The sequence below is a fragment of the Aulonocara sp. 'chitande type north' Nkhata Bay genome, linkage group LG14 (assembly GCF_057382095.1).
Source record: "Aulonocara sp. 'chitande type north' Nkhata Bay isolate Kocher_YH1m ecotype deep benthic linkage group LG14, A_spYH_male_GT1.1, whole genome shotgun sequence".
Taxonomy (NCBI): Eukaryota; Metazoa; Chordata; class Actinopteri; order Cichliformes; family Cichlidae; genus Aulonocara; species Aulonocara sp. 'chitande type north' Nkhata Bay.
In genome coordinates this window covers 29,272,990-29,292,285 of record NC_141357.1, presented here as the reverse complement: position 1 = coordinate 29,292,285, position 19,296 = coordinate 29,272,990, and the positions used below count along the sequence as shown (strand labels likewise).

Sequence of the window (19,296 nt, the reverse complement as noted above, 5' to 3'; positions counted from 1 at the left end):
TGCATTTCTGTCTATTTATAAAACCCACATCAATCTGGAGAAATGTGGATATGCTCGAGGAAGAGTGACTTATGAGCACCAAACTCCGGCTTGGTGTTCTGTTAAGACTTAAAAAGCATCTGGAGAGCTTGACTTGTTCTATTTAAAGATGGCCTGATGGAAAGTACAAACACAAAAGCAGAGTGCAGATTCACTTTGCAGTCTGAGCATGCTCATCTTCATCATATTACTGTTTGTTTTATTATTAATTGATACACAGGAAGTTTTAAGTGTCCCATACTGTATAAAACCTGGGAGAAATACTATAAATAACTAAGATTAGCGCAAAAGCATTCTTTTACACTGATGGGAAGCCAATTTTTGTTTTTATAATCAGATTCCCCGTTCTCTGCAGTGCCCCAAACTGGCTATTGGTCGTCACCTGGAAGACACCACTAAGTCCCACCTGACCATGATGTGTAACCTGGTGGGTCGTCAGCGGCAGGAGATCCTGGAGCTGCGGAGGGAGATGGAGGAGTTGTCTGTAAGCCACGATGGCGTACTCATCTGGAAACTCAGTGACTACTCACGGAAACTCCAGGAGGCCAAACTCAGAAGTAACCATGAGTTCTTCAGCCCGCCCTTCTACACTCACCGCTATGGCTACAAGCTGCAGGTGTCAGCCTTCCTCAATGGTAATGGGAGTGGTGAGGGCTCTCACCTCTCTGTCTATATCCGCGTGCTGCCCGGAGAATATGACAACCTGCTGGAGTGGCCCTTCTCCTACAAGGTGACGTTTTCCATTCTGGACCAGAGCGACCCATCGCTTTCAAAACCCCAGCACATCACGGAGACCTTCAACCCCGACCCTAACTGGAAGAACTTCCAGAAGCCCTGCAGCAGCCGTAACTCGCTGGACGAGAGCACGCTGGGCTTCGGTTACCCCAAGTTCATCTCGCACGAGGAGATCAAGAAGAGGAACTACGTCCGGGACAACTGCATCTTCATCAAGGCTTCTATAGAGATTCCCCAGAAGATAATGGGTTGAGATGCAAACTTTGTTTTCTGTTTATGAAGGAGAAAGATTCGTTAAAGACTGGAACTGAAACTTAACCTTGAGAACTTATACAGACTTACCCTTTAGACCAGGGGTCCCCAATCCCAATCCACGAGGGCCGGTGTCCCTGCAGGTTTTAGATCTCACCCTGGGTCAACACACCTGAATCACATGATTAGTTCTTTACCAGGCCTCTGGAGAATTTCAAGACATGTTGAGAAGGTAGTTTATCCATTTAAATCAGCTGTGATGGATCAAGGACACATCTAAAACCTGCAGGGACACCGGCCCTCGTGGACTGGGATTGGGGACACCTGCTTTAGACACTTTCTGCCCTTATAACTTCTCCACCACAGAGCTTGTAGTGAGTCTGTCTGGCTGTGCAAGTGGACTTGGAGGACCTTGATATATCAGAGAGGAGAAAGTGTTTCGTCTGCAGAGCCATCAATCTCTGTTGTTTCTTTTATTATTAATTTTTTTTTTTTTCAATTTCCGTTTGTTGACCTTTAATCACAGTCTACAACTGAAAGCCTTGGAAATCAAACAGTGCCTAAAGAGTTTATCTTAAGTTATGCTTTTGTTGTTTTTGTTTTTACCATACAAAAGATTATGGAACAGATATAAAATAAAGCTGAAGGGCTTCATTAGCCTCTACACTAAGAGTAGGAAAAAAGGAAAAAAACAAGCTGTTTTAGAGATGTCCCATTTTTATCTGGGATGATCTAAAGAAGAGGGAGCAGAGGACTCAAGCTCAAGCCCAACTGCCTTTTGTACATGTGCTCATACAGTATATATGAACCCTGAATACGCAGTAAGAACTGCTTGTGAGATTTGTGAACACACAAACAGGTCAGTGTTCACGGGTGAGAAACTTCCAGCTCAAATATTGATCATTTTCATGTTTTAATGGAATAATGATTCAAGACTGTTCTGGATTTGAACTTCCTGGCTGGCTGTTCTGCATGGCTTTCCTTCAGGTGCTCCGGTGTCCTCTCACAGTCCAAAGACTTGCATGTTAGGTTAATTGGTGAGTTTAAATTGGCCGTAGTTGCGTAGCAAGCATGAGTGGATCACAGTTTCTAGGTTAGCCTTTTGAACTACCAATCCAGCTTACTCAACTTGATTAGGCTTGAATAAGAAAATGAATTCTTTGGAAAAGATACAGCTGCTATAGCTTATAATCTTAGCGTGGCTAACAGCTAGCCTTCCTGCTACCCTTCAAGCAACTGTAGCCAACAGTCATGTGGGGATTACTCAGTTGTGGATGGCTTTAGACAACACAGAGGAGTAGTCACTCATATTATACTTCTTTGAAGTCCACCTTAATGCCAGACAATGTGGTGTCTTGTATGTATGGTGTACTGTAAAGTTGGACCAAGCTAGTCCTAGCATGCTCACAGAAACTGTAAACCACTCATACATCACTTTCAAACAGCTTTTCCTCTTGTTTCCTCTTGATAAGCTAACTACCTACCAGCTGTAACAAAAGATATGAGTGTTATCAACTGCTAGACTTAAACCACTGAAACAATAAATATCCAGCAAGCCGTTGAAACATTAACGTTATCTTCCCAATCAGACCTGCTCATGTTGTTTCAGTGCAACAGTTGTTCAGTCAGATCGTCTCTTGCAAAGCAAGAAGTATTGATCTGATTATCAAGAGCAGACAAATATCTCTGGATTTTGTTCATACAAACATTTGACTGATGACATATTTGGTTATGAAATGATTATGATCAGCTAACCACACAGCATCGAAGCTCATCAGGCCAACCACGGCCTCCAGTGCAACGGGTTAAGAATGATTGTTTTATTAAAAACTGTTAAAAATATATTATGAAATGGTTCTTCTTCACAAACCTTTCATCACTATAAAGTCCAAAAAGGACATTCAGGACATCAAAGTCATGTCGACTGTACGATTTTCTCTTTCCATTGAGAAAAGATGGTGTGTCAAAGGTTTTTCAGCGTTGAGATGTTTGCTTTCAAAATCTCTCAAAGCGTTTTTTCACCTGTCAACAATGAAACTACAGGTCTGTCTCTTCTTCCCATCACAGGACCTTTCCATGACTTTGTATTTTTAGCTAGTTTGACCCCTCCCCCCCCCGGTGTGAGTAGCTTCAACCAAACACACTCGTACTGACCCTTAGAGGCTTCATATCTACAGTGGAGTCCCAAATAAGATAAAAACAAACTCACCTTCTGTTGGTCTTCGGATGAGTAGAGCAAAGAGGTCAGCTGTCGGAGTACCTGTGCATTTAAAAAAAGAAGGAAAAGCCATGTGGCCTTTTTATACAGTATGTCTTCGCATGAGGGTTTTAGGGCTGAGCAGGGCGACATAAACACGTGCATGCTTCATGTGCTATCACCGGGATCACATTTTTGTACTGTAACTTGTAAAATCCTCTCCTGTTGATGGCTGTTCTTTCTTTTGGACCATTGGAAAGATGACAAATTGTCGAAAAGAATATTGTTTTTTACTTTTTTTGGTTTGTTTTTATATACAGAAATGTGAACACTGTTTTTAATATAACCTATAAAGACAATGAACACTTGGCTGTGAAGTGTGTTTTACGTAGCCTGGGCGTTGAGGGTATACTGCAGCTATTTTGAAAAGATAGCAAGATCGATGCATAATGCAACAATGGGGAGCGGCCCTGCGCTAAACACCACTCTCCATCACAGCACCATCCGAGGTGTGGAGGACTTTCTCGATGCAGTTCACTCACGATGTATGTGAATACTAATGTAAAAATGCAGAAGCACATTCTGTCTTTTTATGATTATACATGGAAAAATTTCCTGATTTCTTGTCATAATACCAGCTGATATTTTCCAGTGATTTAAAGAAGTGAAAAAATAAAACTTTTTGTAAGATTCTGTATTTTTAAAAGTACCTAGCTGTTTTATACAAACACCTTTCATTGGAGAGTCGGGGTGACTTTGGGAACTTTCAGACCCTTTCGTCTCTTGGACATTTGGAGAATTTGTTCGTCCGTGTGGTTTGAGCCTTACATATTCTGTCTGTATTATTTCCTCTTAAAAGTATTTATTTTAAGGAGCCGTCGTGTGAGTTTGCACACGTGGTACAAATGTTTTAATATGTTGACTGATGAGTGCTTGTCAATTTCTTAACTGAAATAAAATACCATATATTATAATTGTTTTGTTTTATCTTTTGATCACATTTGTCCACTAAATTAAATCATCAGACATCATGTATACTGGTATGTTTGCAAATGTGACCTAGCACCCTCCCACATCTTTACAAACTGTCAGTCAGTGACAGTGCCCTGACAAAAGTCAGTGATGCGCATTTTATATATTTAGACCTTACTCACACAGGCCTAGAAATTGGTCAGAAAAACCTGGTAGTATCCAGTTAAAAATGTGTATTCCCTGACTGGCTGGCGAGTAGTTACCAGGTAAAATCAGTCCCATAGAACGTGCTTCCTCCTTGTGATTGTTTTTGTCACTAGCAGATTGCTGTGGTCTCCTATTTTGCATGGAAGATTAACTTGTCTGCTAACCCGAAACACCCAACAATCAGTCTGGGACTATATATTTTCCCCTAGCGACAGGTGTTTGCCAAGTGGTTGCCAACTAGTCTCTATGCCTGTGTGACTGGAGCTCCAGATCCAGATCATCAACAATATTAAATATTCTAGGATCAGCAACCTTTTTAATTTGATCCATGGGGTTCAAAATCATCTGGAAACAAAGAGTCACTGATTATTTTATTTAAGTGCTGTTTGTGTTTATGTGGAGCCAACAGGAAGTCAGCCAACTAGTCCATGCTCTTTATGGACTCGACTATTAAGAATGATGCTGAGCATGCTCTCTGGGCCCAAAAATAGCAGTATAATGTGGTACATCCCAGTATTATGGAAGCCACTGAACTACTTTTATTCCAATTCATTAAAGGAAGCCATCTAACCAATCTGAATCAAGTTCTTAATATATCTGTGATTAGTGACTTGAGATGACCGTTTTTTGTAACAAGTAATGAAAGCATCTATGATTTGATAATGAAATTGTGTGTTTCTGTTCAGTAGCCACAACAGGGGTAATTTTTAAGTACTATTTATCAGTCTGTCAGCAATATTATGGAAAAATGAACTGGCTGAAGTTCATGAATCTTGGTGGAGATGTGGAGCACTGCCAAGGAGGAAAATCTTGGCAAACTCTCTAGATCATTTTCTTGGTTATTAAAGTAATTTTGGGATAAAGCCCTGGGCTGTTTCAACGATGTTGGTTTGTCTGTTTTTCTGTCTATATAGCAACTACTAGGCTGGATGTCGTAAAGCTTCTTGGAGAGATGGAGACTAGGCTAAACCATTAAACCATTAAACTTTATTTAAAATATTAACTGCACTGACCTTGGTGGAGTGCTGCACCCTCTGAATGCCTTTCTAGTTTAATGTGATTTTGGACTGAAGAAGATTTATACTGTTTGCATTTAAAATACACTCATACTTAAAATGCCTCTGAATTATTGATGAAATATATTATCACCATTAAAACTTAATGATACTAAAAAGCTATAAAGTTCATCTCAACATTCACATTTAGCAAACTTGCCTTCTGTCTGTTTTTTTTAAACTCATTAATATTCAAAACCACAACAATTTTTTTTTGTTGGACTCGATTAATCCACCTCAGGTTTTCTGTCCTTCAAGTGCAGTTGTATTTTTAGAGCAAACATGACTGACCTCCTATACAAACAGAGTCACTTCCTCAATTCTAGGTCAGGGATCAGTTTGATTTCAGTTGTGTCTTTCTTTAAGTCTGCTGTTACTCTGCTGGAGTTGGAGGGGGTAGGGCAGGGGAGGAAAAGGGGCAAAGGAAGTGAGACAGACACCAGCCCTCCCTGCTTTGAAGTTCTGCCAGGAGTTTGCATTAGCTTGCAGTTTGGATAATGTTCAGTGCAGCAGGATTTAAGGAAGAGGAAAATGAGCTTTTATCCTCAAAGTCACTGAGAGGTCCCTAAGGAGGACAGTCCTGCTTTCCACTTACTGTACAGGAGTTGGCCAAAGTCTTTTAAAAACCCATCATATCAACTATCGGAGTCCCATATTTTTTATTTTTTCATTTAAGAATGAAAACAACATCTGTTTAAGGAGCACCGCATGACTGTTCCCTTTGCTTCTTTGCTTTTTGAGGAAATTGCCAATAATCTTAAAAAACACTTCCTAAGAAGGCTTACCTTTCATTCAGGATTGTTTTTTTTCACAAGTCATAGAAGTCATTCATTTAAGGAAAAGGGTCCTCTCTTCAATAATAAAGAAAGGCAGAACACTATGAGGCTGAAAAACCATATGACAGCCTCATACTTTCCTGGCAAAAGACACACAACCAACAACACTGTGCCGCTTCAGGGCGATGCAGAATCAAAATAGTAACAGCTAATTACATGTTAGCAGGCTCCATGTTTCCCATGAAGCACAGACTCACGTGCAGTTTGATGTACAATGCTGCCCTTTGGCTTTGCACATTTTGACCCTCAGCTCCCATTGGTTAACGATTTAAACGCACAGTCACGTTTTCATATAAACCAGTATCATTCCTGTTTGTTGAGCTCACCTATACTTTAGTAAACTCAAGCTAAAAATCAGATCCCATCTGGGTTAAAGAAGGAGGTTGTGGTGAAGGCGGAGAGGAGCCCAACCCATGGAGGCTTTCCTCGCCCATTAAAAAAAACACACATCAAAGAGAAGCTGTGGTTTATGAAGCGGTGCCATGCTGTCGTGCCTCGTACTGGAGTTAAACAATCGTGGCTCACAGAGCAGGAACTGAACCGGGGTGGTACAAGAGTGAGATGGTGTCCTACAGCAGAAAAAAAAATCCTAGCAGAAGTAAACATATGTGCTACACAGCAGGAGTTTCCTCAGGAGTCAGATAAATCATCAGACATGAACGTGAGCATGACAGTTCGTTCCTGGCCTGTGAACAGGACTTTGGCAAAAAAATTTTATCTTAACTAAAGTTAAATATTTACAGAAAAATATTCTCATATATGGCCTAAAGATACCAGAAGGATTGTTGATTTCAATGTTTTAACTAATCTCTTCACATTTAATAAAAAGGCTGTAGAATGAAAAAAATAAGGAAAAAGTAGTTTGTATATAGAAGGTGTAAGAATTTGAAGATGGAGTATGCAAAAAGTGTAAGCACTTCTCAGACTCTACAGACCTTAGTTAGCATGTAAAATGTTAAAGTTCATGACAGTACAATTACACAAAGACTGAACAAGCACAGGATGTTTTGAAGAGCTGCTAAGAGAAAAGCCATTTCTCTCTAAAAAGGACATGGTAGCACAGCTTACGTTTAATTTTTCACAGGACTGCAAGTTTTCAGGGTCCTCTTAACATTTTTTTTAGAAAAAAAAATCCTGCAGGTTTTCAGAGTCCTGTGAAAACTTTTCTCAAAAGATTGCATATCGATATTTTGTTGACATCCAATACAGCGGCCTGAATGATAGGGAGAAAGATAACAAGATATGTGAGTGGGGAAAATTGATTTCTTTCTTGTGTGGCGTAAACAACTAACCACTATTGCAACCCACCATCAAAAGAAATGAGGGGAAAAACGTCAATATGTACAAGTGCGAAGCTGTTCTATGATGTCTGAGGATGTCAATAGCCCTCAGCCTGAGCACATCATCTGCTTAGAGAAGATGACTAATGATAACATAGCACAAATCAAACTTGAGACACTTGGAAACTAAAGAATCCTTCACCAAAGAGGAGTTAAACCAGAACACGGGCCATCAAAACTCCTTCCTCTCCCAGGTTTTCTTGTTGTTGGTTTCCCATCTGTGTTTCTGTTGTGGTTAGCCTCTTATGGGGTGGGGTCTCTAGCCCCACACCCAACCCTCCTTCATTCTCATCCTTGACTTAGATCCAGGAAGTGGTGGAGCTAAAAGACTTGTTGGACAGAGTGAAAGTGTCTGATAAGATAATTCATGCAAGTTAAAAATGTTCAGTCAGAGGATGTTACAAGTTACAGATAAGTGAACACAAATGTTTGTCGGCCCTTCGCCAACTTGTTTTGATGATAAGACTTTTTCTCTTTTTAAAGTACTCAGACATAATTTCAAAACAAAAAATCAGCACCAAGTCAACTAACCATTATTATTATTATCTTATTAGCTATGCATGCTAATTATTCAGCTTAAATTAGTTAACAAGCACACTATTTTGGAATTAACAAACCTAAAATAAACAACTAAATACAATGTCAAAGTTCATCATAATCTTAAAAAGATTTTACCCATTTTTGCACCTCAACCGTAAAAGGCTGCTGGGGTAATTGCTGTTCCTCTGCTGGACGGGCAGGCATAAACCCCTATCTTTGTGAACACGAAGACTTGAGAACGAGGCAACGCAGGATTTTCAAATTGATACCACAGGTCCATCTATTGAAAATCTCAAACAATATGGAATTTTGATGACCTCAATCTCAAGGTCAAGGTAAGTGGTCAAGTGTTCTGAAAATCCTGTGAATGCAATAAATAAGAAGGAAGTCACCAAGGATTTTCTAATTTATACGATGGGTGCATCTTCTAGGAGGGGTAGCACTGGGGGCAGTCAGTATTTTTAATATTCTGAACAAGTAGGCTGCAGCACCTAATTAAGTATTAAGTAAATATTTCCTGTGAACTTCTCTAAAAAGATACCCTACAACGGTTATTGAGAGCGACTAAAAAGTATTGTGTATTAAAAGTCAGAATAACTAATTTGACCTTCATGCTTGTTCTTTGTCTGGTAATCCATAATATAATCTTCTTTAAGTCAGAAGCAGCCCCACCCCACTCCTCCCTCAGTGACTCACTGAAATAATCCCACTTATCTTTAAATTGGAGCAGATGCAAAGGTGCAGACCTGCGACTTGTTCTGAATGCATAACGAACACGCACCTCATATAAAAACCATTAAAAATCGTTAAAAAAAAAAACAGTCAGCCGTGAGCCCGACCATATATGACTCATGCAATTCAATGACAGATGCTCTCTCTGTCTAAATCCTACTGCATTATTGGTATGCGCAGCTAAATGTGTAAACCAAATTAACAGCTTGTAAGATTTATGTGGGGGTGTCATTTTTATTATTCTTCCATAAAAATTCAATGTTGGTATTCTCAGCTTCTCCTTGAAATTCCGACCATATGTTATGATAAGGCTGTCTGACCTGACCTGTTATAACCACGACCTGAATACAACAGAATCTGATAAAGCAGTGCAAGACAGCTGCATGATATAGTGTGTGGAAAGCAAAAGAAAGATGGCCTCTCCTGCATGTATGCAGCCTCTGTCAGAGGTCAGACATACATCTGATAAATATCCATCTGGTGACTGATAGATAGATTTCATCTCTTTTTAAAGCCAGCCGTGTAACACCAGAAACAGTGACCTGAGGTCGTAGGTTAGTCCGACCTACCGTGGCTACCTTCCAGCACTACACCGCTGCCAAGTGTGGATCAATTACTGGCTTTGATTACTGGAAAATAAAACAAGAGCCTTCGGGTGAGGAACCAAGAGGGGCTCACCCACTCATGTCAGAGACAGAGATCTCTGGCTGATGAATACAAATGTGCTTCAAATATAGCATACAGCTGTCTGTGTTCAGTTCATAAATTTGTCGTTTTAAAACTAAATGACTAAAATGTGTATTTTTTCAAGTAACCTTCACTGCATTCTTTTTTCAGACTTCATAAAGTACATTTTCAAAAACGATACACCACTTTGAAGACATTGATTGCCAGTAATAACCACATCACATATGACTATTACCATCACTTGCCTTGTGCATCATAAAATAAAGAGCAGCTTAAAGTTGCTGTTGTCTTCTAGTAACAACATTCAAGGCTAGTGTGAAAATAAGGGGCCACTTTTAGTAATGAACTGCAGATAAACACATTTAAAGAAGAGAACATCCTGGAATATTTGAAATTTATCATCATGAGAGCTGAGTAATATAAGAGAAATGAGCATCAGTGATGAAACTGTGCACAACATGAATATGACAAATACAGGAATACAATTTGTCCTTAAGAAATAATGGCAAAAATGGATTAAAAACAAAGTCATAGTGTACCACAGCAATGATGCGCTGTTGTTCAAGATTTTTGGCAATACAAAATGTTTGACTCTGTCCTGCATAACTGCTGTTATTGTTCAATTTCAATAATTATACAAATGGTCATTAGAGTGTTTCCGCTTTGAGATTAGTGTCATATTTTTAGCAGTAGATGAAAGAGACACATGGTGGTGACAAAGCTTCGACTTGATCATTTTTAAGATTTGTACACAAATGCTTTTATAGATGGATAAAAGAATCATGGAATCATGCAGAGAAAGAGCACGACAATGGAGAAGTACAGGAAGGTCAGATGGAATCACACTGTGACTTTGTGGATCTAGAGAAATCATATGATAAGGTGCTGAGAGAGGAACTGCGGTATGACTGCATGAGGGAGTCAGGAGGGACAGAGATGTATGTGAGGGTTGTGCAGGATATGTGTGAGGACAGCGAGACAGTGGTGAGGAGAGATACATGGGTACAAAGTGGGGGGGAGATTACATCAGGGATCGTCTCTGAAGCCCTTGTTTGACCGGGGTCAGGGGTGATTTGTGACAGAAGATAGCAGTGAAAGGGAAGGTTTACAAGATGGCAGTGAGACCTGGTATGATGCATGGATTGGAGACAGTGGCACTGACAACGAGACAGGAAGCAGATTTGAAGATGTCCAGAGGTGGATACCTTGGACAAAAGAATTTGAAGATGGAGCTGCCAGGCAGGGGAAAGACAGAAACCCGCAGAGGAGAGGATGGCATGCAGAGGATTTAAATCTGATTAAAGTTTTAAAATTGAGGCAAACTGTGCATATATGGTTAGTTAATGACTGTAATTATGACAGGCACACAAGACAACGTGTTGCATCAACATATGAAGCTATGCACAAACTGTGTAGCTCTTAATGTATTTGAAGCCATTGCCAATGGGTGTGAAGGACTGACATATGAGCAGAAGACCCCCAGTACTCTTGGGAGGTGGTGTTGGGTCACTCTGCTTTTAAAGGAACAGTGTTGCACACTAAGAACATAACTGTACACCTGCCTTTAAGTGTCCTTGCTCTACCTCATTTCATGGCGAGTTGATGCCCCATCTCTTCCACCATCATGTAACCAGTGCCAAGCTCATTTATTTTCCACAAACTGACAGCTGTAGCTAAACTAAATGAAGTGATTGAATTCTATATGCGCAGGCACATTCAGTGTTAGTGGATCTCCACAGAAATTCAACCAAAATGGTCATCAGCCAGAATTAGCCTAATCTTGGATTTAACCGCTGTCACCCCAGAATCCTCTCACTACTAAACACACTGATGTGTTGTGCTTGTGGAAACAAATCTCTTTGGCCTGAAGGCCTGCAGATAATCTTAACTCCAGCCTTTAGCTCCTAAGTAATGGCTTTTTGTGGCTCGAACCATGCAACCCATAATCTGGCCGTATGGTAACAGGCCACAAAGGCAGATACATGAGCAGAGAAAAAGACTTTAAGAACCTTAGTCCAGAAAAAAATAGACCCTTTATGGTCTTTGGCCTATTTTTATTTCCCATTTCTGGAATATAATTGCACACAACTGTAACTAGCAGGTATCGTCTTACTAAAAATGGCATATGAATTTATTTTTGAACACAATGAAGCTGCTACACATTCATTCATCTTAAACCTCTGATCCCACAGATGTGGCATTAGCCTGACTGGACATTTGATAATGCCAGTAACAGATCTCACTGTAGATATTTGTACTGTAGATTCATTTTAAGTGGGAGTGAGACATGTAATATATATTCTAGACAAAAGCCACAACCTTCACATGTTAACTTCCACATTTCCAGCTCCATAATATTATTACTGGATCCTACTAGTGTTTCTCTGTTCACTGAAGTTCAAAATAACCCTTTATAAAACCCTACAGTACATTCGTTGACTGAATCAAACAATTTTAGCCCCTCCTCCTTTAACTTTCTTCCTATTGGCTGTGTCTTACAAACTGGAGGTGAGAGGGGCTTTTGTGGGTGGAGCTTTGACTGCATTGACATCATAAACACTGAACAGTGGAAAAAACTGTAAAAAGAGAAGTGTTTAGAGATGTCTGAAACCTCAGCTCTTTGCCTACAGGGGTTACTTACATACATACTGTATGTATATATGAGCATTCACTACTGTAGCAGTATATATATATTACAGAAATCAGGAAAAACAGAACCCCTTTAAATTAGCAAAATAAATATTGGCATACTGATCCCATTGAGTGCATTTAAACAAATGTAAAATAACTTTAAATAAGTTTAAACACAAAATAAAGAAACACGCAAATACACTTTCACTCATCCTCTAATGCATAGTTATGGCAGGCTAGACAATTCATTGCTTAACCATGATTGGGCAGTCTGACTGGTAAAGTCTGTTAACTATACACCACACTGTCTATCTCCTCATGTTCACTGGGCACAGATGTCGCTGTTCTCTCTGTGCCACAAGTAGAGCTTTAACAGGTAGGTAGGCTAAATTAATCGAGAGCATTTATTTTGGTTTGGTCTGTGTGTGTTTATCTTTTTTATTATTATTATTTTAAACATACCACACAAAGCTGCTGACTTCACTCGGCAAGGTTATTCATGGTGCTGTGTTTGTGTCAGTTTGTGTAGGTGTTTGACTCTGCAGAATGATATATTAGGGCCGTGCAGCCTATACAGATGTGCATGCGTACGGCAATGTAAACTATTTGTTTCATCTTACTGAAGCTGATTTGTTCTGTTGCAGCACAGTCTTGTGTTTATGGAAATTTGTTTCAGTCACTGAGCTAGGCAGAGAGAAATTGAAATTTGGGGTCATTTCAAAACTTCAACTTAAAAGCTCCAAAGGTGAAGTTATTTTCTCAGTTTTTGTATGATTTATTTAGAAGTTTAGAGTTATTAAGCTGAAATTTTTGACTTATGCAAGGCATAAGTATCTGTTTCAGTGACACAAACAAGCTTCCATACTTTTCTTTGTGTGTATGTGTACGAGTTTTAGTTTCTTAAATGTAGAATTTTATAAAAGAAAGTTTCAATTAAAAAGGCATGCTTTATTTTGTTGATTATTATATATATATTTAGATGCATACGCTGATAAAAAAAAAACTACTACAGCACTACTGAAGTAATGGTGTCTAAATAACTGTACATAAACAGATGATAAGGACTTTTATTGTGAAAGGAAGTAACAGAAAGAATACCATGTATGACAAACTGAGTTTCTAGCAGGGCATTTTGTGGATGTTTAAAACAAATCGGCTTTATGGGCATGAATCGGGTAATGACACGGCCCTTGACGACAGAAACTAACACTGCCTCCTGTTGGCAGTAAACAGGATGAGAGTACACAAAGCATGTGCGCAAGCTCTGCGTAAGACCTAGTTAACGATTTCACCATCTTCTGAGCTGTTTTGCTTTCCTTTATTTTCAGCAATGATATTGATGATCTCCTTCACTCTGAATTTTAATATAAAAGTGTTGCCAGTTTTCCGTCTTTCCTGTGGCACATAACATAAACATTAAATTGGCAAAATAATGTATTGCTCCTTTGCTTTTAATGATACAAATATCTGTATATTTTTACACCAGTATACCAGTGGGCACAAAGCAGCTCCTGAGCCAAGCCGTATTTTATCCTATCAGCAGTGGTGTACTTATGGAGTAGTGCCCTGTAGTAACGATGTCACACCCCTGTCAGCCCAAGTTTAATCCTATTACAACCACTTTCATAATCACCAAGATTTCTAGATTAAATTTCCTGTGTCAACAGCGATTACACTGGGAGGGCAATGGGCTTGCTGAGGCATCCAGATGGGCAGATACAACTGGAAGTGATCAGAAATATTACAAGTATAGATTATATATACAGCATTCCCAGACTGGCTCTGCGTGCTACATAAGCTTACCCTCTAACAAATGTCATTCAGTTATCCATTTGAAGAAGTAAATCAAATCCATCAGCCTCCTCACAAAAAGGTGCTTCTTGTGTTTTTAATGAGTAAAACAGGAAATCAGAAACACAGTGACACTCTTGACCAGATGGTCCGACCCAGATTATCGGCTAAACGTGGCTTCCCAACCTCTCTCAGCTCCTCATGACACCGCCGTCGTTTCAAAGTAAACACTCTCCGCTCTCTGTCGAGCAGGTCTCTCCTCTGGGGGCCTGGCCGTTCAGTACCTCGGTGAACATTTGTTCCCATGTATAGATGTCAGCACAGGGTTATTCAAACAAGTGTGGTTTGTCTTTTGTATCTCGCTGCACTGAAACACGCAGCACCCCCCACACTTGTCTTGAGTTGTATTCCCCACATCTGTGCTGTGGCTCAAATATCACTGGTTCCCCCACAAGCATCTGCTGCACAAAGACTCACTGGAAGTCACAATCCTCAACCATGGGAGAATACTCTCAGCTATTAATGTGAAGCTTTGAGTTTATGGATTAAAAGGAAGCCCAGTATTGTCTGCGTTAATGTGATTTGGCACACACGCATCCCCGTCCTCTGCTATGTTAGGATTTACCTCATCCTGACCTGCTGGAAAGGCTGGTGTTAGTGCACCGGTGGGTGTTATTTTGGCCGTCTGATGGAGGCAGAGAGGAGGGTGTAGGGACTGTCAGTGAGAAGAGGTAGAGTGGCGCGGTTGCCACGGTGAACGCGCTCCGTTTCCACTAAGCCAGCCTCTGATTGGCTGCAGCCACGACTGAGGAAAAGAGATTCTGCCAATTGGAAACAATTGATGTTTTGTTGCCGGGCCAAGCTGTCCTGATACAAAGCTGATGTTTATTACCTATAAGATTGCACCTCAGGTTTGCAAAGGTGGTAAATACGGTAGGTTGTGCTGCAAAGAAATTCAAAAAAGTGCCAGACTATCCAACACATCTGATACGTTACTAAAGTTAAAGTTAAAGTCTTAGAACTGCAATTTAAGATTTGTCAGCAAAATATAGCCAATGTGCCAGTAGGATTTTACTGAAATACATGCATCAATTCTTTATATGATTTTCTGCAGATAACAATTTAAATACAAGCATCTCAAAGAAATAAACGTGGCTCTTGTGGGTTGGGGTATTTTTGGTGATGAATGAATAGAGAAACCTTTTGTTTATTTAAACAACTTTTTACATTTTTATTTTGAAAGTCTATTAAATAAATCTACATAATTAAAATGTTTTTAAAGGATGAATATGGCGTCTTCCTCTATTTTTTTCTTACCCTATAAATCCTCAGAAAGGATGAAAAACAATGAACTGATCCAATTAAAAAGTTACTTTCTGTCTACCCAAAGACTTATTTAGCTCCGCTATTGTGAAAAATTACAGCGTTGGGCATTGGGCCTTGAAATGGGTGACATTTTCCTCCATTACAGTGCATTGCATAGACTCCAGAAAGATTTGCTGTGCTTCAGGGCAAAGCCAGTGGAACTCATAATGAGTAAACAAAAGTACGGGTTTGTTTTAAGCAGTTTTAGAGATAATAAAAGTGACTGGATTCACATTTCTGGAACATGGTTTGAGTGAAATGGGGCCTTTGTGGGGTTTCTTGAGCAATATAAAGTAAAACACACACACACGTGCCCACACGCACACACACACACACAAAGCAAGAAACCCAACAAAGTTAGCCTTTTAACTCTATTTAAACTATTTGAAATGAATTTCATCTAATTTTTTGTAGGGCATCAAGAAAAAACACACACAAAGTAAAACACTCACTTAATTTACTCATTAACACAAGCTGCTAGAGCTCTGTTAGTTTTTTTAAACTAGTATTTTAGATACTGAAACACAAGTTTTATAAAAACATTTATTTATTTTTTTTGATAATAACCCTTATGTGTGGATTTTTTTTCACTTGTATATGTTTTCCAAAAAAATCTACTCATGGCTTCCCAAATGGAAAAGATATATATAAATCTTATAAAGTTTGTATCTGTCTTGTGTGAAACTTGTATGAAAAGCATATAAGAGTGAAAACAGATATAAGATCCCTTGAAAAATTATGTAATGAAACTTGTATGTTTTGGATACTTACTAAAACAATATATGAAAGTAATGAGAAAGTGACCACTTTCATGAGTAATCACATATAAGTTTTTACTATTTCTTTTCCATATGGGTTCTCTTGACTCAGGGTTAAGAGGTTGTTGTATTTTAATCTACAATGTTAACATCCTGTTTTATAATGTTTTCATATAGTTTCTATGTAAAATGTTAATCCACAATGTTAATCCAGGCTGGGGTTGAGGGGGTGAACCTGGATAATGTGACTGTCGCTGTCAGATAATTGTAGCTGAGCGCAGCATTTGCTGACTGCACTCACACAGAGTGACTATTAAAATTTACTCCATAACAAACTTTAATTACAACTTTATCAGACCAGTGAGCAAACAACCAATCTTTGGGTACTTGGTTACTAGCATCCTTTTGTAAACAGATCATTTTTTTCCCATTTCTTTAGTTGGACCTGTGGACTCTCTCATGGTTTGGGATCTCATGTCAGCCAATGGTGTTGGAGATGTTGTTGAAATTGATGGAATTATGAATGCGGACCGTAGTGCCAGATTTCGATCTACCATGTGGTACCATGACAGCGATTCCAAATACACTGTCAGTGCAGTAAAAGCATACCTGGATTGAAAAACACACAATTGAAAACTATTAGTCATGGATTGGCCTGGCTCGTTGAAGCAGTGTGGGATCATCTTGACAGAGAATGGAACAAAAAGCAGCCAACATCCAAAGAAGGGAGTTCAAGCTGTGTTAAAGATTATAAGTGGTCAAATATTGACTTTCAAGCTCATTAGAATTGTGCAAACTCTGTTCCCGCCTCAGATACTATATTCTCATGTTTTTCCAACACTAAATGTATCTTTTGTGATTTGCAGCAGTGGAGTAAAGAGCAATTTTTATTTATATAATTATTTTTTTTACAAAGTGCTCTTACTGATCATTAAATATTTTACTTTTGTTTGTTAATGGTTGTTTTTTTAAAAGTTACATGTTGTTTTCATATTCCATTCTGCCCAAACAACATAAAAGCCTCTGTAAAAAAAACAACATTTCTAATTCTTTTCTGAGACCTGACCTCTTCTGCTAAAGGCAGGAAGGACAGCTGTTAGGCAAATTATTCAAATGTTGATTTGATTTTCCAGTTCAACCAGCGGTCGATGCTTCTGTTGCCAAACAAAATAACAAAAAATACACCCATCTTAAAGAGACCCAGCAGCTGAACTGCTCCACTCTATAAGTATAAACCTAGATATCGATTATTGAAGGTTGCCTGCTAAAGAAAGAAAGAAACATCACTACACATCTGCTTGGTGCTCCTGTGGTACAGTCTTTTTATCATCAAAGCTCATGAAACAACTAGCTACAAATGTTGTTGCTCAGTGTACACAGAGGCTGATCTGACCCCTTTCTTTATTAAAATAACAGATCACTTAAATTCAGCTGAATACTTCAAAACTACACAGTGTGCATTTCAGGTTTGTAATATGTATGATAGTTATTTTCCCTGCATCCTTTATTAAATCAGAGCAGCTCATACAAACAGATCCTCCCTGTTTTTAATAAAACTTTGTCCCTCTGTGATTTGAGGCTGTGGGAAGTTGTATGATGACAACTTTGTGCAAAAGGCTAAAAAACAATGAGCTCAGTATTTTCCACCAAGGTTTCACTTTCTCATGTTTTTTTATAAGCTGGGTGTGAGCAGGGAAACAAATTCAATAAAGACTATTTTTTCTTTGCATGAAAAACAGTAAAATTTAATATAAAAGGCCTCATGAATGTTAGTATGAAGCTTTGTTGCTTCTGCTCTCATTTACTGGATCATGTTTTACATTTAAGAGGAGACATTGCAAACTTTCAAGCAAATACGAATTCACTTGTTTAGCATAAATCACTGAACAAGATTTCCTTATTTGTTTGTTGCAAAGAAATCTCTACATTGGCTGATGGTTGTGTACGTGTGTGTAAAGTCAGCTGTGCAGTAATGCAAGGTGGCAGCACATCCTGATGTCATTCATTAGTCGTGCATCTCAAACAGCCAGGCTGTGACTGTCAGCTGCACACGAGTAATTGAACAGGGCGGCTGTGCTTAAACAATGGCCTCTAATTACATTACTCTTTTGGACCATAACAACAACTGTCAGTCTGAAATGTACCCCTTCAGCAATGCTAATTGTACATGTAAATCAGCGATATTTGAGTCCTAATAAGAGGGGGGAGTTAATTTGATTTTTTAAAAAGTCTCCAGTTTGGCTGATTTACAGCACACCTGACAGCCATCACTTATGTAGACAATAAGGATCTGCTTGTTTGCTTCATAAACATAAAAATCAGTGCAGCAATCAAATTTAACTTTACTCTGGTTTAAAAGTGTATTCAGTCTGTGAGGACATATTTGCAATCCAATAGCACAGGTAAAAGTTAAAACTGAGGATAAATTAGATTCCCTAAAAAAGTCTTGACTTTTCATCTGGATATAAGAGAAAGGCTAAAAGGTCTTGTTTATTTTACTGAAACCTAAATTGTTTGTTCCATCCATCTATTTTCTACCCTTTCTGTGGTTTTGGGTTTCAGGGGCAGCCGTCTGAGCAGAGAAGGCCAAGCTTCCCTTACCCCTCCTCCCTCCTTCAGGGGTACACCGAGTTGTTCCTAAGCCAGCCGAGAGATATAATTTGTCCAATGAGTCCTGGGTCTGCATTGGGGCCTCCTACCGGTAGAAAATTCCCAAAATACCTCAGACATCCAGGAGGTATCCTAGTCAGATGACCACACCACCTCAACAGCCTCCTTTCGATGTGGAGCAGCAGCAGCCCTACCCTGAGTCCCTGTTGAACTACTGTGCTCCTCACGCTAAAATTTACTTTAATGTACTCTTGGATGAGGATAAATCATTTAATTACTTCCAACAATATTAGCAAATATCGGTGAAAAAGTCAGAGCAACAGTTTTCCAGGCTTTCTGAAGGTATTTCAAAGATTTACTTTAGACATTGGCTGCTCTTTCACTCAGTTTCAGTTCAGTCCTTGTACTTGACCATTTTCAGGGGATGTTATTTTGTTGTTGTTGTTGTTTGCTGATCCATCTGGCACTTTGGTTGATCCATGTACTGTTTGCTAAAGCCTTCTCAGAAATGGTCTCAGGGTTGGGAACAGGGAAAACAGCATTTGAAAG

At 39.2% G+C, this 19,296-nt stretch overlaps 1 protein-coding gene across 1 annotated transcript in view; it reads left to right on the top strand.

Moving 5' to 3' along the window:
* The window catches only part of traf4a (tnf receptor-associated factor 4a), a 38,111-nt gene extending 33,914 nt beyond the window's left edge, over positions 1–4,197 (top strand). The window contains exon 7 of the mRNA XM_086261969.1: positions 395–4,197. Coding sequence (XP_086118095.1) covers positions 395–1,027 — 633 coding nt within the window. The 3' untranslated portion in view covers positions 1,028–4,197. The remainder of the gene's footprint in view (positions 1–394) is intronic.
* The last annotated feature ends 15,099 nt before the right edge of the window (positions 4,198–19,296 follow it).